General features: G+C 41.6%; 1 protein-coding gene across 4 annotated transcripts in view; it reads left to right on the top strand.

Moving 5' to 3' along the window:
• Positions 1-20,944, top strand: part of LOC126355033 (putative leucine-rich repeat-containing protein DDB_G0290503) — a 512,513-nt gene extending 491,569 nt beyond the window's left edge. For 3 of the 4 annotated variants that reach the window (XM_050005182.1, XM_050005180.1, XM_050005181.1), the window contains 2 exons: positions 2,254-2,503; positions 20,613-20,944. In XM_050005182.1, the coding sequence (XP_049861139.1) occupies positions 2,254-2,503; positions 20,613-20,762 (400 nt within the window). In that variant the 3' untranslated portion in view covers positions 20,763-20,944. Of the gene's footprint in view, positions 1-2,253; positions 2,504-20,612 lie in introns of those variants that run through there. The other variant, XM_050005184.1, reaches the window with a different exon arrangement.
• Positions 20,945-27,024: the final 6,080 nt, after the last annotated feature.

The following is a 27,024-nucleotide window of genomic DNA, read 5'->3' as shown; positions in this document are numbered from 1 at the left end:
CTTCAAGAGAGGGGATTAGAATTCACTAAGTTACTATAATCATTTATTTACTCAGAAGGCTTAATTTCTTTTGGAACAGCTTTGTTTCACAAGTTTTCAAAGCTTGTGGCATCTTATTGAACCATATCTACCCATTAATATAAGGACTATTGTCAGTTATTTTTAATTTTGTCCTCTGTCTGAAGTAGTTCTCCTTATTTTAGTATCACAATTATGTGTATCACAGCACTTATTTAGTGAGTGTGTTTTTACTATTTAAAAAAATAAGTTTATGCAAGGAATATACTATTAGATATTTATGATGGACAAGGGTTTCACGACAGGACTCGCTGGACTTTATTCCATGTAACACTGATATTCTGTTCAGGTGCAGATTTGCCACACAGTTGAACACCATAATTAAGAAATGGATAAACTGTTCCACAGTAAACAATTTTTGGTGTCTTGATTGACACTATTTTTGCCAAATGACTCATAAATACAGGCTACTGCCAATTTTCTCACACACAGAAGCTTTGGTCAGGAAACAACTGAGTTGAAAGTTAAAACACCAAATATGTTATGGGACAAATTTTCCAATAAAATATGAGTATCCACATCATTTGTCATACACGGTAATGTATTGATTTGCTATTGTTGACCAAGTGGAAGGCTTACCTTATGAGAGGTGAGGACGATAAACATCACCAATGCACTACGGAAGCCCTGATCTTTGTGGACATATGTGCTTATAACTTGCATTTTGAGTCAGTCATTCCAACAGTATGTTGTTTTAATCTGGCTTGTAATGTAATATGTTCCATACCTTTGTAAAAATGATGAATAGATAAATATAACAATAATAATATTTTTGCAAGCTCCATAGCTGTAATATGTTTATAAAGAAAGACATGTTTATATACACCACCATCTACTGTATAAAAAAAGCAGCTGATGTTGTGTATAAACATGTCTTTCATTAAACAGTAATAATGGTACTTTTCTCCTTCCAGAAGGATTCACATAGCTATGTTACACTCTTACCACATCCTCAGTGGATTACAAAAACAATAATCATTTGAAACTCAACTCACATTTTTGCTACATGACATACAGAGGAAAATATCCAATGTGTGATATTACAAGAATGTGCAGATCAGTTTAAGGGTCCATTCCATCCAATCCGGCATCCTGGAAATGTTCAATTCAGTTTTCTGAACTCCAATGACCAGTGAAGTGGAGCACCACCTTGTTAAAAGCAAAGGTTTGGTTGCATGTTGTTGACCTGGGGAAAAACAAACATCTCTAACATGTCTAGGTTCATCTTACCTGTGATCGTCACCTCAGCAAGAAAGAATGTATCAATTATCTTACTGCACATGAGTCCACACCAAACATTCACTTTAAGGTGGCCTTGCACTTTTCTCGTGATGGATTCTATGAGCCACCAATGTTTTCAATTGAATGATTGTATAAAAACATGTTATGTGACAATAAAGTATCTTATCTTATCTTATCCCCAAATCCAAATGTTTATGCTTATTCACAAATCTGCAGACATGGATTGTGGCCTCATGGGAGAACATTATACTTGGAAAAAAAGAAAGTAGGATCCTGTCAATCCGGTTAAGCACTTCACACGCAAAATGCATCACCAGCGCATGTCATCTGGCTTTCAGCTTACAGAAACTGTACCTTGTATGAATACAAATGCAACTGCTTTTGCAGGATCTTATGAATAGCTTCATGTGGCATCTGATTTTTTATTATTTTTTACACCACAACAATGGATTTAAAATCTGTTTACCAAAGCACAGTTTGTGCCTTCTTCTGAACTGCTTGGGCAGACAACAGGGAAACAATGAAAATGTGTCAAACATTGGCAAAAATTAGGCACCTATTTTAGATCCTTCTGCACCCAACAGACAAGTCGGACCAGAAACAAAGAAATATTTACTATTTTTAAACTTCCCCAGAAAAGTAGTGCAGTTTGGTGTAGACTCCTACATATCACTCCTGTAGGTGTCAGTGTGCAGTGTGCACAGAGGCATTTAAACAGCCATTCTTCCCATGCTCTGTACATGAATTTCAGGGGAAGAAGCCCTAATAACTGTGGGACATACCCTTTGCCATGCACTTCACAGTGGTTTGCAGTATACAGAGATAGATATGATTACTAGCTGAAATGCTTACCTAATCATAATGAAATTATTTTAATTTGCTTGGATTAAAACTATAATACTATTTCGTGCTAAAAACTGATTTAATTTGCAGAAGCAATACAGAAATCATGTTATCAGAGTATGAGATGGCTGAGAAGAACACCAAAGAAAAAATAAATGAAATAACACAATTGTCAAAAAAACTTGAAACGTATTCTGATGACTTTGCTCATGAGCTGTCACATGCCAAAAATCAAAATGAAAAAAACAGGATAGCACTGCAAATTAAAATCTCACAGCTTGATGATGATCTTTTGCAGCTTCGCACATTTGCAAAAGTTATGGAAAAAGACAGAGACCAAGTAAGTGTTTAAAAAGAGGTATGTTAACTAATTACTTTTTATTTTGACAAAACCTAACTCACTGCTGTTTTCACATTACAGTAGCATGCCCTGATGCCTCACTTTGCAGGTTTCATATTAGAAATTTAAAATTACAAGTGTATTCAGCTGTCATTTAAGTGTCTTTTGATGAATATTGTCCTTAGAACTGGTTCGATTATTTTTGTAATTTGAGAAATGATCCAGAATACCCCAATCAAAAATGAACTTTCTAGTTTCATCAGATATATACTTGATCAGTTTTCATCTGTACGGGTTGTTGTTTGCTCATTTTCTCTAGTTAAATCAGTGAAGTTTAACTTTAAATCATGTTCTTGAATCAGATCTGTAAATTCTGAATTTAAATTTTACATTATTTTTTCATTTTAAAATCAGCTGCTACTACAATCCTTGTGTTTTTCACTTTATCAAAAGACTCCAGCACTTGAATACAAATACTTTAGTTTTTTCTTTACCTGAAATTCAGTGTATTGAAGTACAGAATTTTGTACCTTTAATTCTACATATCACCTTTTGACCATGCACTCTTCATTTTGCCATTCTGTATGCAGGTTTCAGTGAAATATTACACATCTCTCTCTCTCTCTCTCTCTCTCTCTCTCTCTCTCTCTCTCTCTCTCTCTCGATCTGGCTCTTTCATTTTCCCATTTGAGCATCTGCCAGTTGAGATTTTTTAACTTTTATATTACATCCATTGATGAGCCAAGTAATTAAGTAATCTGTGACCATTTATCCTGTCATTCTTTGCACACACTCAACAGCCCCTCTTGGTCTGGACTATGGCTCCCACACACTAAGACAGTGCTCCAGTACAGGCTACACATTTGTCTTCTAAGCAATTCCAAACTACAGATCAGTTGATGCAGCTAAGGCAGTGGACTCACATTTGGGATGAACAGGGTTCAAATCCCTTCCAGTCTTCCATATTTAAATTTTGTGTGGTTTCCCTAAATGAGTTAAGGTGAATGCCAAGATGATTTCTTTGAGACAGACAGTTCCATTTCCCTCTCCAACCTTATCTTCAATTGTACTCCATCTCTAACAGCCTTATTTATTATCAGTGGAAAATTGAAATCTGACCTTCCTTCTTCCATGTTTTTCATAGATGAAATGCAGGTTCTCAGTGCAAGAGGTGGTAGCATGTACCAAAACAAGACAAAGATGCCCAGAAAACATGGGCTCTAAAATGCACACTTTAGCATTATGAGCACTTGTTTATCATTGCATTGTGAAACTCTTCTCATCTATAGCAAGCTCTTTACTGTTAAGAATGATTTGTGGAATGCAGTAAACAAATGAGGACAAGTTCCTCTGTTATTGTCCATGAATACAGTATACAGTACAGTATAATAAGATATAGTGAGATTTATACTGCTTCACAATATGAAGCAATGTTGGTGAATACAAGTGTTAAAAGGTGCATCAAACATGGCCGTCGGATGCTTTTATATACCCCCTGCCTCAGCAGCAGTACTATTGGAACAAATGAGATGAAACTTGAACAATATTTCATGTAAATTCCCTGGTCAAGGTATAGTTTTAGGTAGAGATTTCAACTTACCAGCTATAGACTGGGAGACTCAGATGACTAGGACAGGAAGTAGGGACAGGGAATCATGAGAAATTCTTCTAAGTGCCTATCCTAAAATTCCCTTGAGCAGTTAATCAGAGAACCAACTTTTGAAGATAACGTATTAGAAATGAACCACAGAATTGGTAATCGGTGATAATAAGACTGTTAGAGCATCATTGAATACAGCTGTAAATAGGAATTCAAAGAAAGATAGGAAGATCTATCTGTTTATCAACAGAAATAGATTTCAGGTTTGTCAGGATTGACAGATCATCATGAAAATTTCTCCAGCACTGGCAATGTTAAGCATCAATAGATGTAATTCAAGATGTAGTTAGACTGGTATGCACTGAGCAAAATGTGAGGGATTGAAAAGATCTGCCTTGGTTCGACAACCATGTTGGAAAGCTGCTATGAAAGCAAAGGGAATTGCATTGCCAATTTAAACATATTCAAAGTCTTGTGACATTTGCCTGCTTTATTTCTTCGTTGCTTGTCCTCGGTGTTGATGTACTGCATTGCTACACTGCTGAAAAATGGGGTTTGTAATTTTGATGCTGATTACTGTAAATAATGCAGCAGACAGGTGCACAGTTACGTTTCACAGTTCTTTCCTTTCACTGCTCACAACCACCCAATAATACACAGTTATATGGGCAGTGCACTATTGTTTAACTTTCGATAAGCCTCATTAATAGTTTGCAGGCAAACATCCATATACTACAATAGTTTTCTGTTGAACATCTACGAGCAATAACAACCTAATCATACAGTTTACAGCCTTTCAAATACTGTCACTGCTTTAACACACGGCGTATTGGTGTTACACTTATTTCACCCTTAAGTTGATGCATTGTTGTTGTCCTAACCAACACAGGTTTCTTGTCTGAAACTTGGCCATGGACTGTCTCAAGACCAAAAATCAGGCCCCTATACATCCTCACAATAAAGGGACTGAAACTATACATTGTTCGATGTTTATTTTACAGAAATTGCAATTAAAACTCTTTAAATTAAATGGATACATTAAAAAATGGGTTCTTTTTAACAGTTTCTTCTACTACAAGAATTAGGCTGAATTATTTGTTTAAATCGTGAAATTAACAAATATCATTACGCAAACAATACTTTTAACAAAACTGTCAATTACTTTGGAATTAATTAAGAGCTGGCTTTGCTAATATGTTATGGAATAGAGCCAAATAGATCCTTTAAACTTACTATTAGTTGTTCCCCCAAATGTTTATAATTATTATAGAATTTATATTTGGTTGTAAGCCAACAATAGAATTTAAGTTACAAAGCAATCACTGACTTTCACCTTATAATGAAAGTATTAACTAGGAATAGTCAAAATAAATTAGAAAATCAGTTACATACATAAAACTACACACAAAATTAGATCTGATGTTATATTCTTTAAAACTGAGGGCCAACCTTTCTCTTTTATGAAAATGCAGATTTTACTCATGTGTGTTAATGATAATTAGTCAAAAATGAAAAAATGAATTTTAAGGAGTCAGATTGCAAAACAAGAGGAGAATTAAAAATATACCAGTTTGCTTCGTCACAGCCTCACCAACAAATAAAAGCTAAACAAAACGAAAATTAGTGTAAGGTGGTCCAAGTGTGAAGCATTCAACGAATTCAGAAATAATTTCTATATACTGACATGATAGAAAATCTTGAGAAATTTTGACCTATGTTAAATCAGTAAATGGATTGAAGCCACCTGTCCAGACACTCTGTAACTATACTGGCATTGAAACAGTGATTACTACAGAAATGTCTGTGGGATTTCGGTTATGTTCTAGCTCGAGGAAACACTAATTTCTGTAAGACCTAGTATATTTCATTACAGATTTCCACATCACAACAAGTCATAAAGCCAACTGAACAAGCAAGATGGTGTGTGCCATTAAGTTACAGAGTCAAAGTACGTGTGATGGTGGAGGTATGTCATTTGTACTTGTTGATGGCACAGAGACACACTCCCCCCTCCTTGGAGTGGGGAGCATGGTTCCAGTGCAGTGGAAGGGGGACATGTCCGGTGACGGAGGTGGTGAGGGAGACAGCAGTGATGTAATGGCGATGTCCATCTCTAGAGGTTGTTGCGGCAGGGACCATGCTGGGAGGCCATGTGGAACTCCCTATAAGTGGTGTGGGTGGACAGGGCATCGGCCCACACTTGAGGATGGAGCAGTGTGGGGCAGGACTGTGTCCCCCACGTGATCAGCTGGCAGCATTCGAACTGTAACCCTCCCAAGGGGGGGTTGTCATAGCTAGGAGAAGCGTGTGGTCAACACACACTTCAAAGCGGGACTTTGGTTTGCAATACCATTAGAGGGAGTAGGGGGGAGGAGGTAGATAAGAAGGAGAGAGCCTGAGGAAAGACATTGATGGTGACTTAGACACATGTTCGGGTGAGGGCTGCAGTGGCACCTCTGAGGAGTCATAGGTTGAACATGAGTCCTCAGTACTGGGAGACTGCTTAACGTCATTAGGTGTGAAAGATGCTGGGTTGAAGTATGCTGGTTTCATGCAGTGGAGAGAAGCAGTGAATGGTGAACCTTGAACCCAGATTTCTATTGTGTTAGCAGTGTGGTTTATGACCTTGGATGGGCTGAATATTGTGGGGCAAGTGGGACCTGGACGGTGACGTCGTGGAGCAAAATGAATGTGCATGAAAGATTGGAGGGCACGTAGGAGATGGGGGAAGTATGACTAGATTGGGGGGAGGGGGGAGGGGGCAGGAAAATGCATTCGTATCCAACTTACAAAGTCAGGAAGTGGGGTGGGATTGTTGAGGGAGGTAGGTTTTAGCAACTCCCCACCAGGGAGGACATGGTTTTCACCATACATGAACTCACTCATGGTGCCCTAGATATCTGGTTTGTACAGTGACTGTAGGATGAGGAGTACCCATGGAAGGACCTCAGTCCAAAGACTGTTTTGACACTGCAGTGATGTCTTGAAAGTGCAATGCCACCATTCTACCAGTTCGTTTGCTTCAGGGGGGTAGGCAGTCATACAAAATTTGTTGATACCACACAGCTGGGTGAAGAGTGCTGATTCAAACTGCTGCCGGCCCTGGCCAGTGATGACAGTAGCATGGCAGCCAAAGCGGGTAGTCCAGGAACACACAAAAGCTTTAGCCATGGTTTTGGCAGTTATGTTGGTGAGAGGGATGGCCTCTACCCACCAAGATAAACGAGTGATGCAAGAAAGAACATAACGGAAGCCCTCTGATGGGGGTAAGGTGATCGATGAGGTCCAGGTGTACATGGTGAAAGTGGCCAGATGTAATATCAAATTTGTGGAGATGTGGAATAGTGTGCCTGGCAACTGTTGCACTGGCAGGTGATGCAGTTCTGGGCTCTGGTCAGACAATTGCACTCCATGTCTCACCACACAAATCGTTCGGATAAAGCATTTTGATGACTTAATTCTGGGGTGTGCTAGAGAATGTTGTGTGTCAAACACTGAATGGTGGAGGGGGATGGGGTTGAAGGATCAGAGGGAGCCATTGGAGGAGTTGCACCAGACTTCCTCTCAGATGTTGGTGAATTTTGCTTTGTTGAAAGACAGAATGGGATATGCTGTTGAGAAGTTGCTGTGTATCCTCATCCCGGTTCTGCAGAGACACAAGGTTGCAAAGATCGATGGCTGTTGAGCTGGTGCTAATGTGGGAAAGGAAATCTGCAATGTTGATGTCAGCACCTTTGATATAGTGGACATCAGGAGAGAACTGAGAGATGAAATCGAAATGCTGAAAGTGATGGAGGGGAAGTTCGAGAGGGGTGTTGCATATGGCATCTGCTACTGGCTTATGGTCGGTCAGGATGTGGAAAGGTCAGCCCTCGACATCGGGGCAGGAGTGTTTCACCCCCTCATAAACTGCTAAACGTTCACAGATGAAGGCTGAGTGTTTTTGTTGGGTGTGTGAAAGTTTCCTTGAAAAGAACTGAAGTGGCATGACCACATCATTGTGGCATTGTTGTAAGACTGCACCTACTTCTCATTTACAGCAAGCTCTTTACTGTTAAGAATGATCTGTGGAATGCAATAAACAAATGAAGACATGTTCTTCTGTTATTGTCCATGGATACAACATCAGTGGTGATAAAGCGTTCAGCATCAAAGATTGGATGAGTGAGGGTGACAAGCTCATACGAGAGAGTCTCTCAGGGCCTGTAAGGCTGTGCGCATTGGTTCCATCCACAGAACAGGGCACATCCCTGAAGTTTGCTTGCTAGGGAGGGCATTAGTGAGGGCAGCCTGAGTGTTGGCTGCTGCAGGCAAATCACGACGGTAGCAGTTTATTGTTCCCAGGAACTGATGGAGCTCTTTGTGTACCCCAAGAATTGGATAGATTTGTGGTGCAGTTGCAGTTTGTTGGTGTTGATCTTAAGTCCATTTGAAGAGAGAGTGTCCTTTTCTATGGTGATGTGGCGTTTGTGATCTTGCTCAGATTTGCTGAAGATCAGGATATCATCAAGATATGCGGAACAGAAGTTGAATTGGAACAAGAGAGAGTTAATAAAGTGTTGCCACGTCTGGACAGCTTTTTTTAACCCAAATGGCATGAAATGGTACTCTTATAACCTGACGGGGGCGATAACCACCATTTTAGGAATGTCTTCGGGTGCAACTGGGATTTGGTGATAAGCGCGTTTGCAATCTAGTACGCTGAAAATTGTATCTCCCAGGAGAAGGTGAGAGAAGTTGTCCATCACAGTTCTAGTGTTCAAGAGTCTGTAATCACCACACACATGAATGGAGCTGTCCTGTTTGGGGGTGAGGTGTATGTGTGACAACCAGTCACTATCAGAAGTATGCTGATGTTGACCGAGAGATCCACACTGGCACTGAGCAGCAGCTGCCGAGTACCAGCACCGCACAATGTCAAAGGTATTGACCTGCATGATACGCACTACTAACAAAGCCTACCTTGCATGACCTGTTGCAGGCAGCAAGAAAACTGCTACTGCTCTTACAACCTTACTCAACTATCACAGAGGTTTTTTCCCTTGGCTCTTGCCTAGGCACTTTTCCCCTCTGCCCTTCAAACAGCTACCCTTTGTTCAACTTTCGACATAATCTATCTCCAGATTAGCATGTATTTATGGTGAACCAGATGTAAACAAACATCGCAGTACCCACATCCTGTGAGAACTCACTCTTGTAAAAACTAACCCTTTTGCAGAGATGGCAGTAGACCTTTTGTGTTGGACATCAAGCTGGTGTGCGCATATAGGGGCTCCACCTCTATTAAAAATCGGAGGGCTGTAAAATTCCTGCCTCAGGAAGTTCCTGATGACAGCAGGCGGGCGGGGCGTTGTGTTGGTTCATTTATTGATTTATTAGGGACGCCTGGCTTGGAAGTTATTAGGGGCGCCTGGCTTGGAAGCAGTGTAGTTGTCTGCGTGAGAGGAGAATGGCAGCAAAAAAGTCAGTGTGTGTTATGTTTAAGCCAATGTGGACGGCAGTTTGCAAGTACTGAGCATGAGATGGGCACAAGCAGTGTTCATAGAGGCTGTCCATTGTCCATAGTGCACGAGAGCAGGCTCAGTGGTGGCGGCGCTGCTGGCATGTGTGGAGCTATGGAGTGAGCTCTCCAAGGAGGCATGAAAGGGGGATTGCTTATCAACATACTGGGAGGGCACGTGCCTGATAGGGGGGGGGGGGGGGGGGATGGTTGGAGCCCAGATTGTCTAGAGGAGCATGAGTGTTAGTTTTCGAAACAGGTGAGAGAGACATTGAGCAGAACACACTTGATGGGGCTGGGGGAGGTGAGTGTAACAGTGTGTGGTTGAGACTGGAGTCACACGAGATAGGTGTAGTGTTTCTAACCTGTTTACTGTTATCAACAGAGCTTTCAGGTGTGGCAGATGAAGGCTCAGGTGTCAATGTTACTGAGTGGTGTGAATTGATGTGAGCGGTGATAGCGGCAAGCTCGTCCTCGACTTTTGGAATGCAACATTTAAAAACAGCGTCCTCACAACAGAGGACACGTCTTGGCACTTTCCGCCAGGATGTGATTCACAGTTGCAAAAGTCCTCATGAGAGCTGCGCATGGTGCACTAAGCAGTTATGGCGTTTACACTCAGAGCAAGTGGCAGAGCACAGTCACACTGAATGTGAGAGTTAGAGGTGTGGTGAAACAGAGAACCTCAAACAATGTTTGGAGATAGGTGGTGGCATGAGAAAAAGGTGATTCCCAGGATTGGTTCTGTGATGTCCGCCATGTGGAAGATCCAGGGGAGGGAGAGGCCATTAGAGATGTGGAGTTGAAGCTCGATGGAGATGCAGGTCTGGAGTGTAAATGAGTTCATGGCTCACAGGAGGCAGCGTGTGCCTGAGGGGGGCATGTGACCATCAATTTAGGTATGACTAAGATGTCTGTACCAGTGTCCATGAGGAAGTTTGGACTCAAAGAATAGTCTTTGATGTAAAGGCGGCCATTCAACGGGATGGAGGCATGGAGGGAATGTAGCATGGGTTGGCGCTTATTGGACGACTGGCTTTTCGGATGCTTGTGCCATGTGGGGGGGGGGGGGGGGGGGGGGAAGGGGGGGGGTAGCATTTTTTCGTGTTATCGCTGAATATGTTGTGGTACCAACAGTGAGGGTACATTGGGAGAGGAGGCAGCTGATCATCCTCTATGTGTTCAGGTTCGTACACTGGGGTGTTCGGCGCAGGCACGATATGCAATGGCTAGTAGCTTGGTGGGCAGAGAGTGCAGCACCTGGGGGACCTGGGAGCCAGGTGGAGCAGCAGTTTCAGGGTGTCGGGGGGGGGGGAGTGGAGCAAGGCCTTCCCCTGCCTGCGGCAAGTGAGTTACTGGTGCAGGAGTGCCAACCTTTTGCATGAGCTCCTGGTGATGGTGGTAGCATGTGAGCAAATAGACATGATCAGCCATCCACAGATGCAAACCAATGGATTCCAGTGCGTGGAGGAGGAGATGAACCTGGAGATCTGTAGGCAGTTTTGATAACCACACTGACCACAGGATTTCATCTGGCATCATCTGCTCGCTGACCGGGAGCATAGCCGGGGTCAAAGTTGGGATGGGGTGTAGTCACTGAGATGTGAGATGTTCCTAGTAAAGTGTTTGCAGGCTAACCTCTTGTGGGGAATGCGAGAGGTGCTTGATGATAGTCTGTTTCACAAAATCATACTTCGAAGTTAGTAGCTGCATCAGAAGTAGGTCACAGATCAGGTCTGTGTGCCTGTGCAGTTGAGTCATGAGGCACAGGAATTTTGAATTGTCATTGGTCATGCGGTACAGTGCAAACAAGTTCTCTACCAGTGCAAACCACATTGCTGGGTTGTCCTTGGATAGTGGGGGTAGTGTTGGTAAGCAGCCTGGTGGTGGTGACGAAGGCACAGCTAGTTTTGTATCTGAGTCTCTCATATCACTCGTATGATGTGGATGCTGGACCAGTGCGGTTGGCGCACACAGCACTGCATAGGGTGCGAGCGAGCAGTCTTGTCAGGGTGGATGAGAATGGTACTGAAGCACTAGGAAATGATGCTGTAGGACTGTCCAATGCAATGTTCGCAGTGTGGAAGTCCGATGCAGAAGGCATTGCTGGTGCCATGTGAAAAGCGAGCAGGTGAACTGCTGCAACCTAAACCTCTGCAAGAGAAGTCATTAGACATAAATGTTACTTTGGGCATACCCCAGCAGAGTGTTATAAGACCATTACTTTTCACAGTGTATATAAATGACATAGGACATAATGTGGGAAGTTCCATGAGGTTTTTTTGTGGATGATGGTGTTGCATACAGAGAAGTCGTAATGCTAGAACATTGTAGCAAAATGAAGGAAGACCTTTGGAGGATCAAAACTTTGTGCAGGGAGTGGTAATTGACGCTCAACATAAACGAATGCAGTGTATTGCAAACACATAGAAAGACCCTTTATTCTATTATTACACAATAGCAGAACAATCAATGGAAGCAGTTACCTCCATAAAATATATAGGAGTGTGTGTGTAGAGCAGTTTAAAGTGGGACGAGCCCATAAAATTAGTCCATCAACAGAGGATGTAGCTTACAGAAAACTTGTTTGACCAATGTTTGAAACCGAGCAAGGTGGTGCAATGGTTAGCACACTGGACTTGCATTCGGAAGGATGACAGTTCAAACCTGCGTCCGGCCATCCTGATTTAGATTTTCAGTGATTGCCCTAAATCTCTTCAGGCAAATGCCGGGGTGGTTCCTTTGAAAAGGGCACGGCCGAATTCCTTCCCTAATCCGATGAGACCGATGATCTCGCAGTTTGATCTCCTCCCCCAACACAACCCAATCAATGTTTGAATATAGCTCATTAGTGTGGGATCTGTACCAATTGGATCAATAGATGAAGAAGAGAAGATGCGAAGAAGAGCAGCAAGTTTCATTACAGGTGGAACTGTTTGGCCAAAAAATCCAGCATGTCTTGTACTGGAACCCTCATAAAAAGTGAGACAATGTCCAGACTAACCTGTACATAGTTCCGAATGATTAGTGTATCAGCAAACGTCTGTGAGTTCGCAACATGGTGTTCACAATATCCCCATTTTGGCACTAACAGTCCTGCAAGAAGTTGAGCGAGCTGACTGCAATAACAACGGGCCTAGAGGGACATTTTCCTTATGTATCTTCAATAAATCCATAAAGCATGGGAAGTCTGGCAGCATGAGGCATTAATTTCTTACACTACTTTGTCTGGTACACCAAAGTCCTTTAATAACATCACTGTCTTCCTGACGATGGCCTGTGTGAGTTCATGACTGAGCTTCTGGTATGTATTATATTCTAACAAATATAGCACCTTCAGATGGTTGTTTTCTCTGTTCATAATCACAATGGCATTTCCTTTGTTGGCTGGTAAGACACCGAAGTCTTTGCTCTCACACAGTAATCATTGCCACGTCATTCCTCCCTGCTAATATATTAAATGTTAGTGGCTTAGCTTTTGCCAGTATATTTCTAGTTCTTAGTCTGACATCCTCAGCTGTGTTGTGTGACAGATGCTGAATACAGTGTTCTATTCCACTAATATCCAAAATTGGTATACTTCACAGGACTGGTGAAAAATAAAGGCCTTTACTCAGTGCTGACACAGAACTCTCATCCACTTTCTGGTTAGAGGGACTAACAAATATTCTATGGGCCTTATCATTCTCCATGTCAGTTTTTCCATGAATTAAGTGGTCAAACTTGTTGCATTGCTTAGACATTGTCTTGCATAAAATTACTTGCTGTTGTGCTGCTGTGTCTATGTCCACCTACACTCAGTCAAATGACAACAAAGTTGACGACAAAAATTGATGACAATCAAATAGGTTCCTGGCATTAAGATCAAGCTCATATCTTGTTTGCTGTATCTGCTGTCTCACTATGGCATGACTTGTCCTCTTCAAACTTCTGTCCACTGCAGTAGTTTGGATGCAGTGCTTAACTACAGCAAACCAAGGAATTACCTACTTATCCTGACATCATTTTAGAATGCTAAAGAACTCAGCAGAGGTGATTTCTTTTTCCACAGTTTTCCCAGCAGTCTCATGCTGTGCTTTACATCCTCAGAGTCTTTCATGGTGGTATGTGTGAATAAAATCTTCTCGGTTTTCAAGTTGCATCAGTTTGAATAAGGTTCTTGAGCCTGCAGTGGCCTTCTCCACCATCGTCATTAGGGTTAAAACCATTGACTGCTAGGGCTGGCATGGTTTTCTGCTTATACAGCCATGATTGCAGCCTCTGGCACCAACGAGACAGGGTTGAAACGAAGGAAGTTATTGGACAGCTCATAGCACCTTCTGCCTGCCACAGAACTCAATCAGTCAGGTGGTGCAAGGCACCAGCACCATGTTTGAAACTCCAACTCCCACATCTACAAGCATCAAGCATTCATCATTGCTTCCTTTCGACATCCAAAGCCTGCCCCCATGCCCCACACAGTGTGTACCCCTGGCCTCTGTTAAAACAAAGGGAGCTTCACAAGCTGGCCATAGCTGAGCATTGCCAGGAAAATGGACACAAAATACTGTTTAAAACACAAGAGTTTTGGCTCATGCATCAACGTACTGGGATTCCTTTATAAAAGAGGCAGCTGAGATTAGAATGAACAGCAACAGTTTTAACAGAACCCATGGGTACACACTCAGTAGGATGTGGAGACGGGCTTTGGATGTCAAAAGGAAGCAACATTGAATGCCTGACGCTTGTAGGGAGGTGGGAACAGCAGTTTCAAGCATGGTGCCAACCCCTTGCACCACTTGATGTCACTCAGTCGAATGGTGGGCCAGAGCTGCTATGAGCTGCCTAATGACCTTCCATGCTTGCTTCATTTCGGCTCTCTCTAATTGGTGCCAGAGGCCACAATCATGACTATGTAAGCAGAAAACCATGCCAGCCACAGCAGTCATTTATTTGAATCGACGCACCTTGAAAACCAAGAAGATCTTATTCAGACATGCTGCCAAGGAAGACTCCATGGCCACAGTGCCTGTTCCTTCAGACATGCATGCATACGTGAAGGAACATTGCATCATTCTTCTTAACAAGACAGATACTGCAATATCATTATAATGAATGTGTTGCACACTAACAGATGTTACATGCTGCATCCACGGAGAATAACAAAAGAATATGTGTTCACTTTCTTTCTGTATTCTTTAGATCACTGGTAATAGCAAAGAGCTTGGAGCAAAAGAGACGTATTCACAGTAGAGAAAATGAAGAAGCGCTCATAGCTCTTAAGGTATGCATTTTAGAGCCCATGTTTATTGAATATTTTTGTCTTGTTTTGGTACATAGTTCCACCTCTGAAGCCAAATGCAAAATTTTGGACTACATGGAGTGTAAAAATACTATAGCCTTCGATTACACAATTAATTAATCACAGCTGGAGTTAGTCCTACAAATACCTGAGCATAACAATGGACATCAGCATTACATAAGATCACTTTTTTATATATTATTTTTCCTGATCACATCTCATGTCTTTACTGAGTCAGCATGTTATTCTGGACTTCTTAATGTTACTTGCCTTTCCTGTTTCCATGCCCCCCCCCCCCCCCCCCACCTCACCCCACCCATCTCAGGATGAAATTTGTGTACCCCATCTGTCCGCATCTAGTGTTACCGCATCTAAAACTTTAAAAACATTTTCAAAGTCTTTGTGAATTATATAACTGATGCGGGATGTGGGTACGAGCATGGTATTCATCTATTCAGATGTGGGAAACTGCCTAGAAACTACTCCGGGCTGGTTGGCACAGTGATCCTCATTGCAAATCTGGCACAGCGACCCTCATTGCAAAGCTGCTGAACATATTTGATTCAGGGCCAACGGACATCTGTGAGTACTAGAAAACTCTCTCTCTGTGATTCTCCATCCCCCCCCCTCTGCCCTCTCTCTCTCTCTCTCTCTCTCTCTCTCTCTCTCTCTCTCTCTCTCTCTCTCTCTCTCTCTCTCTCTCTCTCTATCTATCTATCTATCTATCTATCTTATCTCTTTCTCTGATAGTCAAAAAAGCTATCAATAGAGCATACAAAATAGTAAGAGGTTAGGGTCATTGTAGAAAGTATGTAAGAATACAAGGTAGACTTGGGATCTTGCAGGCACCAACCAGAAATTCACTAAGAATATGTGGAATTCCACCTCAGAATGAGTTAAAGGTGACAGATGAATACAACACTGTGCAGACAGTAATGCAATTTATTTCTCTTGCAGGCACATACAAAACATGTCACACAGCTCAGTATCCATACAGCAAACTGTCTTTCACAACCAAATATCCCTTTAATGGGGATGCTGTCAGTTGTCAGAGAGATTTATACCTTGCTGAGATCCCACAAAGGTGGCCCCCACCCCTCTGAAGAGTGCAGAGCACTGGAGGATGGAGTGTGGTATAATTGTAATGTGAGTGTTGTCAAGAAGTGTGGACTGTCGATCATCATCACTGGCTGTTGTTCGGCAATCGCATACAAGTGGTACAGGGCAATTCGAGATGGGAGTCAATGTGGTCACCTGTAGCGAGAAGTGGTGGGGATGGGAGTTCATTCTGATTCTGTTGTGACATTGTTGGATCAGCTGTTGGCAGCAGTAAGCTCAGCAGTATATTTGTGGTTGGCGAATTGCTTGGAGAAATATTTGACAGGGTGACTGTGAGCTCACCTGCCAAAGGAGATTCATGAGAATACCTTTGCATAATCTAGGATTATCAATACATGTTAAGTGCATAGGATTCTGATAGCAGTCGGATTGGTTGTGTAGTTCAGGGCCAGCAAGAGGTCAGTCTCTGCTAGTCTGACTGCAACTTCTCCTGGTTGGAAGCCATGGACATCAATTGTGGGTCTCACTGGCTCAGTGGGTGGCAATCCAGTCATGTGCACAATGGCAGGACAGCAACACCACCATGTTGAATAATGCTTTTCGTCCAGCCACAGGATGTCATATTATGACTCAAACTGTGTGCAATAGGCTGCAGGATGCGCAAATTCACTCCTGACGTCCAAGGTGAGGTCCATCTTTGCAACCACAACACCATGCAGTGCAGTACAGATGGGCCCAACAACATGACAAATGGACTGTTCAGGATTGGCATCATGTTCTCTTCACTGATGAGTGTCACGTATGTGTTTAACCCAGTCACACTGAACGCCTTAGGCACACTGTTCAGTGAGTACAGCAAGGTGAAAGTTCCCTGCTGTTTTGGTGTAGCATTATGTGGGTTCGACATACGCCACTGGTAGTCATGCAAGGCACCGTAACGGCTGTATGATGCCTGAATGCCATCCTCTGACCAATAGTGTAACCATATTGGCGGCATGTTGTCAAGGCATTCGTCTGTTTTCGAGGCATTCGTCTTCATGGACAACAATTTGTGCCCACATTGTGCACATCTAGTGAATGACTTCCTTCAGAATAACAACATCGCCCGACTAGAGTGGCCAGCATGTTCTCCAGGCGCAAACCCTATTGAACATGCTGGGATAGATTGAAAAGGACTGTTTATGGACAACGTGACCCAGCAACCATTCTGAGGGATCTATGCCAAATCGCTGTTGATGAGTGAGACAATCTGAACCAACAGTGCCTTAATGAACTTGTGGATAGTATGCCGCAATGAATACAGGCATGCATCAATGCAAGAGGATGTGCTATTGGATATTAGAGGTACTGGTGTGTACAGCAATCTGGACAACCCCCTCTGAAGGTCTCGCTGTATGGTGGTACAACATTCAATGTGTGGTTTCCTTGAGCAATAAAAAGGGCAGAAATGATTTTTATCTTGATCTCTGTTCCAATTTTCTGTACAACGTCTGCAACTCTGGCAACTGGTGTGATGCAAAACCTTTTTTGATGAGTAGATTTCCACTAGCAAAGTGTACAGATCATCCTTAAATGCCATGAGGACACCAAAGAGCACCACAGAAGATCCTGAGTCCATTTGCTCCTGTGGCACATGAGGGCTGTCTTTGTAGTACAGTGCCATTGCTCCACCATGCTGTTACTCTGCAGATGGTGTTGTGTGGTACAGTGGTGGGAGGTACCAGAGAAGTTTCAGAGAGTGGTGAAGAGTAGAGGTTCGAATTGGCAATGCTGATCCATTGTGGTGGTATCTGAGCAATCAAAATGTGATATCCAAGCTGTTATGAAGGCCTTGGCAATGTATTCAACCATATTATCACTTGGCAGGATTCCTTTGACCCATCACAAAACTCAGTCTATCATGGAGAGGAGGTTTTTGTATCCTTCTGTCTCTGGCAGAGGTTCAACAAGGTCTAGGTGAACATTGCAGAAGCACACATAAAGCATTTCAAATTAGCCAAGAGGAGTTTTCACATGTTGGCCCACTTTGCTTTGTTGACAATTGATGCACATTTGCATCCATTCATGGCAGTTGCTTCTGACACCCAGCCCAACAAAGTACTCAGTGACAAGATGAGTCACTGGTCGAGCTCCCCATCGCTATGATGAGAGTGAAATCAGTTGCTATGATGAGAGTGAAATCAGTTGGATACTGTGCTGTGAGATGTCACAAAGGACGCTGACCTCTGAAGCTAGAAATGATAGCCATTCGATTTTTAGGTTTGAGGAACTATCATTGAGGAATGCTGGAGTAGTCATGTCCCACTCTTTTTTATCATCAGGTGTGCTGTAATTAAGCATAAAGGTAATCAATTGCATTTACAAAAGGTAGTCCATGAAAATTTTATCCATCCTGTGCAAGTGTCGGACATCACTAGAGTATTGGGCAATCAGGTAGAGATAACGGATTTGTTGTGATTTGACTGTTGTTGACAGGTGTCGCGTGGAGTCTGCCAGTGGTTTGTGATTGGTGTAAATGATGGCAAGGCATCCCTCTTTGTCTTCCTGGAAGTACTGTACAACCTCGTATACAGCTACAATTCATGCTCAAAAGCTGATCGTTTTGTTTGGGATGCTGTTAACGTCCTGAAACAATGTGAGAGCCGAGTGTGACCACAACTTATTGCTGGAGAACCATCCCAATAGCTGTGTCACTGGCAGCTGTGGTAATGGTCAACTGACCATTCAGTATAGAGAGTGCTAGTTAAACTGCTGTTATAAGACTTTCTTACAGCAGTCGTATGCCATTTGCAAGTTTTTGTTCCATATAGTTTTCATTTTCCTTTGTGTGTGTGTGTGTGTGTGTGTGTGTGTGTGTGTGTGTGTGAAAGTCTTAGCTGCCATGAGCAAATGTGTGAAATCTTGAATGTTGGGTATGGGTTATCTGTCATGAATCATGTCAGAATTAACCCTTTAACTGCTCTGGACGTGTTAATGCGCGCGTCTTTGTACCTGTCCCTGTGTGCTCTGAATGTGTTTACACGCACCACCATTCCTTGCACCTGGTAATCTGAGTGTGTAGACACATTCAGAGTACCAGGCCTTTGTCCTCTGGCCCCTTCAACACCCACAAACCAACCAACCGAAAGAGCTGTAACCTCCCCCTCACTTATCGACCTCAATGACAGTGAAAAATTAAACTGCGTGCACCTAATGGAAATTTGGGAAAAGCAATCGTCACCGAAGTTAATTTGTCAGTAAAGATGGAGGAAAGGGTTACATCTAAATGAAAGGAAAAATGCAAAAGAAATTGGTGGAAATTGATTTTGAGAAAAGGGTAAAATTAATGAAGAAAGTAAATGTGTGGTCATTACATTAACAATTAATTATTTGAGATTTGGGGAAAATTACGGTATCCAGTCCTATGGACAACTACTATAATAACTGAAAATGAAAGATTAATACGCATATAATTAGTACTACCCAGTCTGGTACGGATCCCACACTGATGAGCAATATTCAAGTATAGGTCAAACGAGTGTTTTGTAAGCCACCTGCTTTGTTGATGGACGTTCCGCTATCATATAATCATACAATAAAGGATCCTTCTTTCTATGTATTCGCAATACATTACATTTTTCTATGTTAAGGGTCAGTTGCCACTCCCTGCCCAAGTGCCTATCCACTGCAAATCTTCCTGCAATACAGTATATTGTATATTTCTTTCTGTTACTGTTACCTTTATTTTAACATTAAGACATAACATTGATTTCTTACAGACAAACAACCACTCTGGCCATGACACAAAAGCCAGTAGAGACTAATAGTGTATAAGCATTACCATCTGTATCCAATGAGGTACACAAAACACAATAAGTGAGCTACACTAGATTGCACATTTTTCCATGATCAGTAATTCCATTGTGCATGTTTGACGTCCAGCCTTCTCTTCATAAGAGCCAGTACGTACACGTATGAGCAATGTTCACTTAAAGATGATATTCAAAGTGACCACCTTGCATTTCCAAACACTTTTCCGCTCAATGAATTGATGTTGACAGGCATCACATCTTCTCTGGCATTGTATGTTTGTGTCATGCTTCCTATTCAAGATTTTTCTAGTGTCTACCTATATTACAAGTCAGAGAGTCAGTTTGAAGTGTAACAATATCAGTTAGTTTTCTATTATACCTGATTATAAACTTACATGGTTGCCCTACCTAAGGAATTGTTAGTGAGAAGTTATAGTACTTTAGGTATCTCAAATGTATTTTTCAGAATAGTACACCCAGTTAAAGAATTGTTAGTGAGAGGTAATAGTACTTTAGGTATCTCAAATGTATTTTTCAGAATAGCACACCCAGTTAAAGTTGCTTGTAACTACACATCATCAGCCAAGGCAATTTTCAGTAGAGCGCAGTTCATGATCAACTGCCACGGTGTGTCGAAACAGGTTTTGCAGTAGGTTATATTCTCACATTGATAAAGAACACCTCTCTCCCATCCTCTATAGATGCCTGAGTCCAGTGGTATTTTTAGGCAGAGAGAAAAGATTCCTCAGCTACTATTCATCTTCAAGAATAAATAATTTTTATTGTCATTCAGATTTCATACACTCATATGAAAGTATATGTATTACACTTATAACTATTTGTTCATGGATTTATATTTATTATTGTTTTCTCCATAGGTAAAGATGGATCTTCAAACTCATATAAACTGGCTAACTGAAAAGAATGATGAAGCTGCAGCTATAATACACAATCTCGAAATGCAACTGAATAATTCTCACAGCAGTGACAACACTTTCCATACCACTTATATCTCAATGGCCAATTAGTGGTTAAAGGGCTGCACACAGAGTGCAAAACTGTAAAAGAGAAAGCTGAGGACATGCAGCAGAATTCTACACTGTAAAACTAAGATGAATTGTTTGTGTAAGTGTATGTGTGTATGTATGAATAGATCAAATTTTGTAATTTGTTGTAAAGTAAAAATTGAAGTTTGTCAAAACACTTATAACATCTGTTATTTTGATGTTAAAAATTAAATATTCTTTTCTGTTAGGAAGGGCTCTTTTCCTCTGACATGTACTTCAATGACCTTATCTTTCCTTCCATAAAAACTGAACCTGAGGGATAGGTGAAAAATTCTCAGCTTGGTAATGAAATATCATTATTTAAAGGAAATTTGCTATTCACCATATAGTAGAGACCGCAGATAGGCACAACAAAAGACTCTCACAATTAAAGCTTTCAGCCATGAAGGCCTTTGTCAACAATTGACAGTTGCCTGTGACTGCAATCATGTGTGTGTGTGTGTGTGTGTGTGTGTGTGTGTGTGTGTGTGTGTGTGTGTGTTTTGTCAGAGGCCTTAACGGCTGAAAGCTTTAATTGTGAGAGTCTTTTTGTTGTGCCTATCTGTGTCTCAGCACCTTTGCTATATGGTGAGTAGCAACTTACCTTCTCGTAATATTGTTACATTCCATCCTGGATTTTCCATTGTTTAATATCATTATTTAACTATACCGTTTGTGAACTTCACTCTTGTGGAACTTCATCCAGCTATTCCTAAAATGTGATTCTGGAATGCATGCAAAAAATGTTCATCAACAGCTGCCATAACTATTTTGTTGGATTAAAATTGTTTTCGAGCCAAAAATTTCTCGGTGGAAGTCACAAGAGCAATTTTTGAGTATTTCAAAGTTGCATACTTCAGATCACTCAGTTTTCCCATTGTTAAAGTTCTTATGGGTAGATGCTCTTTCATGACAGAAGAATGCCTCCCCTCCCTCCTCTTTCCCTAATCCATACTTCTATGCAATACTGTCCTCCTGAAGGCTTGTGTAGTATTAGCTAGTTATTGTTTTATTCTTCACAACATAATCAAAAAGAATAATTCATTTCACATCCCAGAAACTGTAAGAGCCAAGTCGTGTGGATTACAGAAGAATCAAAAATTGTCCAAGTCCAGCTATTAGCAATAAGCCTTGTAACTTAGACTGAGAAATACAACAGCAGGAGACAACACAAGTCGCTTTTGCCAGCTCAGTATGTGGCCATACACATCGAAAACCCACTGATGTCACACTCACTGATTGTGAGATAAACACAATAGAATGTGTAGTCAAATGCAGTCAAATGCCATCTGAAAGTAGACAAGACAAAATGCAATAAATAGTGGCCATCAGTTGAAAAGTAAAGGAGAGTTCCAGCCAGCAGCATAGTTTGACCTTGGTGTACATTGAAACCAGCATCTCTGATGACTACCAGCCCTTAGCAGAAATAAAACTTGCCTGACTGTACCTCTAGACTGTGGTTGCATGTTTTGTCTGTACATCTGCCTACATGTACCTATTTCGGGTCGTCATTGTCATTATAGCATATAACTGAACTTAAGGGTTCGATTACAGCAATAATATCTGGCTCCTTTCATGATTCATTGTTTGAATTCCATCTTTAGACATTACTTATGTGTACTCTAAACATAATAAATGGTTAGGCTTGTGTGGCCTTTTGTCTTTGTAATTACTTTAGCATCTAGTAATAGTCTGAGGTTATAAACCTTGTCTTTTAGATTTATGTTGCGATGCGTCTGCCACTGGCAGGCACAAGTAAACAGGCCAGGTATTGAACATAATTTCCACAGAAATGTTCTCCACAATGAAACAAAAGAAAAGATGGTTCTTCAACAAGGGAAACAAAATGGATGCTAGTCCTTCAGTAAGTAAAACAAAATAAACTATGGTTCTTAAAGAACAGAGCCACATAGACTTCTGGATTCACAAAGTAAATAAATAAGTTCTGTGATACTTGAAAGAGTTTGTGCTTCAGTGAGCACAATCTTGAAGTCTTAGAATACTTACGTTAAAAACAGTGAATTGAGTTTTCTGTAGTTAACCACTCTATAATGAGCAGAGTCTTGAAGTCCTAGTAACTTATGGTTAAAATAGAAAAGTAAGTTTCTCACATCATGTTTAAAACCAAAGTCCAAATTCAAGGTTCAGCAAGAAGCATAAATACATAACTCTTATGGTGTACTTCACTGAAGAATTTTTGAGAGCCAATAACAATGAAATATCTAAGTCTGACAAGGATAGTATAATTTACCAAGTCTCAACAAGCATGTCATTGATCACTGGTCTCAGCAGAGGAGGCAGTGTGCAGTCCAAAAGTCAATGGCTCAGTCCTTGGCATGGCACTGTGGAGATCAGGTTGCTGGCTGCAACAGAACTACTCTCTGTAGCTCATGCACCTGCCTTAATAGCTGCCTCATGAATGGATATATGCAGGCCTATTTTTGAAAAGTGACATGCCAGATACATGAAGAGGTGCGGTTTGGCAACAACGTCTGTTGCTACTGTGTGTGGCTCCTGGTGACCTGGCATGAATGCTGTTGACGCCCTCTGTTCCAGGGTTGTGAAATTCCATGTCATCTGCACTGTAGGGGCTGAGCTTGTAGCAATCTGCATGATGAATAAATTAATCATGGTGCCTTCACACCTGATATCTAGGGTTCCATGGCACATTAAGTAGGCCCCAGTACTCAAGTTACAAACCAATGTCTGCTCTCTTTGGCATGTATGTGTAAACAGGTGTAGAAGTGTTAAAAAGCAGACCTAAAGCCAAAACAAAGTCTTATTTCCATAGTAACATAGTATCTACCTTCTTAACCTGACATTCAAGGCCAGTTTTTACTGCCTCACATCGCAGATATCTAAAAAGCCTCAGCTTGACCTTTACCACCGTCTCAACCCCACAAATAAGTGCTCACATGCTAAAGACAGATAACCTAAAATCCCACGTCATCTTCAACCCATGCCACCTCCAGTCTGATTCTGGAGTTAAAAATAATAATGTTGTGATGTATGTCAAGTTATGATAGTTTGTGTCACATTTGGGGTTCAGGCTTCAGTACCTGGCTGACTATGTTAACTAAGAAGTAGGATGCCTTATAGTACAGAAGATGGGACTTTCTCTGAGGAGACCTAGCAAGTCTAGTCTTAGGACAAATTGGCTTGAGTTTTTTTTTTTAAGTAGATCAGGTAGAGTGAACAAGGAGGAGGAGGAGATTACTGTTTAACGTCCCGTCGACAATGAGGTCATTAGAGATGGAGCACAAGCTCGGATTAGGAAAGGATGGGGAAGGAAATTGGCCATGCCCTTTCTAAGGAACCATCCTAGCATTTGCCTGAAGTGATTTAGGGCAATCATGGAAAACCTAAATCAGGATGGCCGGACGCGGGATTGAACCGTCGTCCTCCCGAATGCGAGTCCAGTGTGCTAACCACTGCGCCACCCCCTTGGTGTAGAGTGAACAGACAAAACATTCCTTTCTGGTGTACAGCAGGAAAGAAGAGTATGGTGTCGGGAGATCATCTGCCATCCCACTTCACAGAGTTATGAGAAAGCCATTAGTAGCCTGCAGGAATGAGCAGAGGATGCATGTTTTCGCAGCAGTATGCCAGCAGAGATAGTGGTCACCAACAACTGAGTAAGCTGCACGTGTGTGATGATAACATTATATTCCACTGTTACACCTTTAGGAGGTGCCAAAACAACCCACCTGACCAAGAAATGTAGTGAGTGAGTCACAACATAGAATGGAAACCTATTCTGGAGCTTTGAGAAAGGACAAAAAAATCCCCTAATATGAATGAAGAGGTAAGTGAAGCCTCCACCCAGCAAACAGTCTTGTGTGATGCATTTAAATTAATATGTAGAGCTTTTAATGGGAATTAAGATGGACTTAGAGAGTTCTTAGACAGTTGGCACTAAACATTCAAACTAATGCCAAGCCATAGTCATAGTGCGCCGTTGAAATTTGTTATCACTAGGGTTTTGGAATGTAATGTAACTAGTCTGACTACATGAAATTCTATGTACCAAGTGTAATACCTGATACAAGATGTTTGGTCATGCATTTTCCGCTCTCCTTTTTTAATAGTCATAAATTTTGTAAATATTTCTTGTAAAAAGTTGTCTTGAGTATTTTAATAAGTGTAAATGTCAGAGAGTTATGTAAGTAGGAGAAATTTAATAATCTTTGACCAATGAGGTTATTATCTTTGTATTTAACAAACTATGGATTATCAATTGGTAAAATAAGAAGTTGCTGTGGAGTAGTTGGTCAAGAGAAGTTGTGTACGGCCACATGTGGACAAAGTTGAATGAGTGTCGCCCATTATGGATAAATAACAATGCTCAAAAGTATCCTTTTATAACGGTGAACTTCAAAAATAAAGTGTTATTTAAAATTTGGAAAATGATTTCAAGAATATATCAACAAAGTGAAAACTGAAACATGTTCATTGTTTTGGTTAGAACTGATGCGATAAGATCAAGCCTTGAACTCCTGCAAATCCAAATATTTTGTCAAGTTTCTACAGGAAACAAGAATGGAGAGCCCTACTGCGCTAACCATGAGAAACAATGAAGGAACAATTTTATCAGCTAAGTGCCAATTATTTTGATCGGTCAATATTTCTGGACTTTCCACTTTGTTTGCTCAGTGTGTTGTTATAACAGGGGAGACAGGGGGGGGGGGGGGGGGGCTAGTGAATTGCATAACAATGGGGACTGTGAAGTGTTTAATAACTGGGACCTAAGTGGAACAGTGAAGCACGAAAATTTATCTTTTCTGGAACCCGACTTTGTTGAGAGAGATCATGTAATGGAGAGAGATGAGCAACTGGAGCAACTGGGATATGATTATAGTGAGGTAGCCAATTTAAAGCAGTTAATGCTAGATATAGGCAGGTCGCTGTAACTGAACAATCAAAAGAGGGACCATAGTAATTGACAATGAATCAAAAGTTAATGTGATATCTACTAAATTGGACAAGGCTGAGGTATGGGTGGGAGCCCCTAGAGACAGAAGTTGTAGTAGCGGTCCCTTATTGTTACAGGGCCCACACAACCGACATGCAAGATGAGTTACTGATCCCCTTTCAGGAGCACAGAGAGAAACATCGCCAGCGAACAGAAAAAATAACAGACTTTCCAAATAAACATGGAACGACTTTGACAGACAACATGTGACTGTGTTCCACCAATCACAACTCATATAACTCATGTAGCACTCCGCCGACCTGGCTTTGGAAGCATGCCCCGATAGTGTTTACCAACCACCAGGGACAGCTCCGGCCAGTACTTATGCAGGCCCTTGTGTTGTATTCATTCACCATAGCATTGAAGTAGCACGTTATATTTTGTAGAGTAGATTTTGGTCAGTATTTCCTTCCATTGCTTTGTTTTCCTTATCTGGTTTTCCACTACAAGAGTTGTGGGTTTTTTCTGCTTGTTCTTGTGTTTTAATCCTTAGTGTATGCCAAGAAGGCATTTATCTTTAATTATAATAAAGTGTGTTCAAACTGACTGTTAGTTCTTTCCTGATGATTGCAGGACACTACAGTTGTTATTGATGAGGATGGGATTTTCATTTTCGAATCGAATGACCTCCACCAAGGAGCTTCTTCAGTCCTTGGTGGAAACTCTACAGCAGATTCAGGCAATCCTCATGCCTTCCGAAATTCACTCTCACTCTCCAGCATTGCAAGAGATAGCTCATAGAGTTGATTCCATCACAGGTAAATTGAACACTTTGCACGTGGCTCCACCGATGCTTCCGGCGTTATATCAAATGGTTGGAATAACATTTACTGGCACATGTGGTGGTGGTCCCCCCCCCCTCCGTCCGCCTGTCACACTTTCTCTTCTTGTTGAAAATACCAAGGTCAGACTTATCAGAAGCCATGGATTACAATGCCCCAGGGACTCTCCTGCGATTGAAAATTCCGATGCACCAATGTTACTTGCAAACAGTCTTATATCACTTCGTTGAATCACGATATGGTGGTGTTTCACACACCAGACAAGGGTCTTTGGGCTGATATTTTGAAGTTACAGGACCCGTCCCTCGTCACCTGTCTGACGATCATTTGTGCATTTGAACAGTCCCACTGGCTACAACCTCTGCTTCTTGATCCAGCTGTTTTTGTGGCTTGCTAGTTGCCTAGAGCCGAATGGGAGCCTCATCAATCCACTGGTCCACTCCACGACAGGGAGTCTTTCACCCGGCTTCCATCCCGTACGGACTGTTTC

This window comes from Schistocerca gregaria, chromosome 3 (genome assembly GCF_023897955.1).
Source record: "Schistocerca gregaria isolate iqSchGreg1 chromosome 3, iqSchGreg1.2, whole genome shotgun sequence".
NCBI classification, from domain to species: domain Eukaryota; kingdom Metazoa; phylum Arthropoda; class Insecta; order Orthoptera; family Acrididae; genus Schistocerca; species Schistocerca gregaria.
The sequence above is the reverse complement of the archived record's forward strand: the minus strand, read 5'-3'. Positions and strand labels throughout refer to the sequence as shown.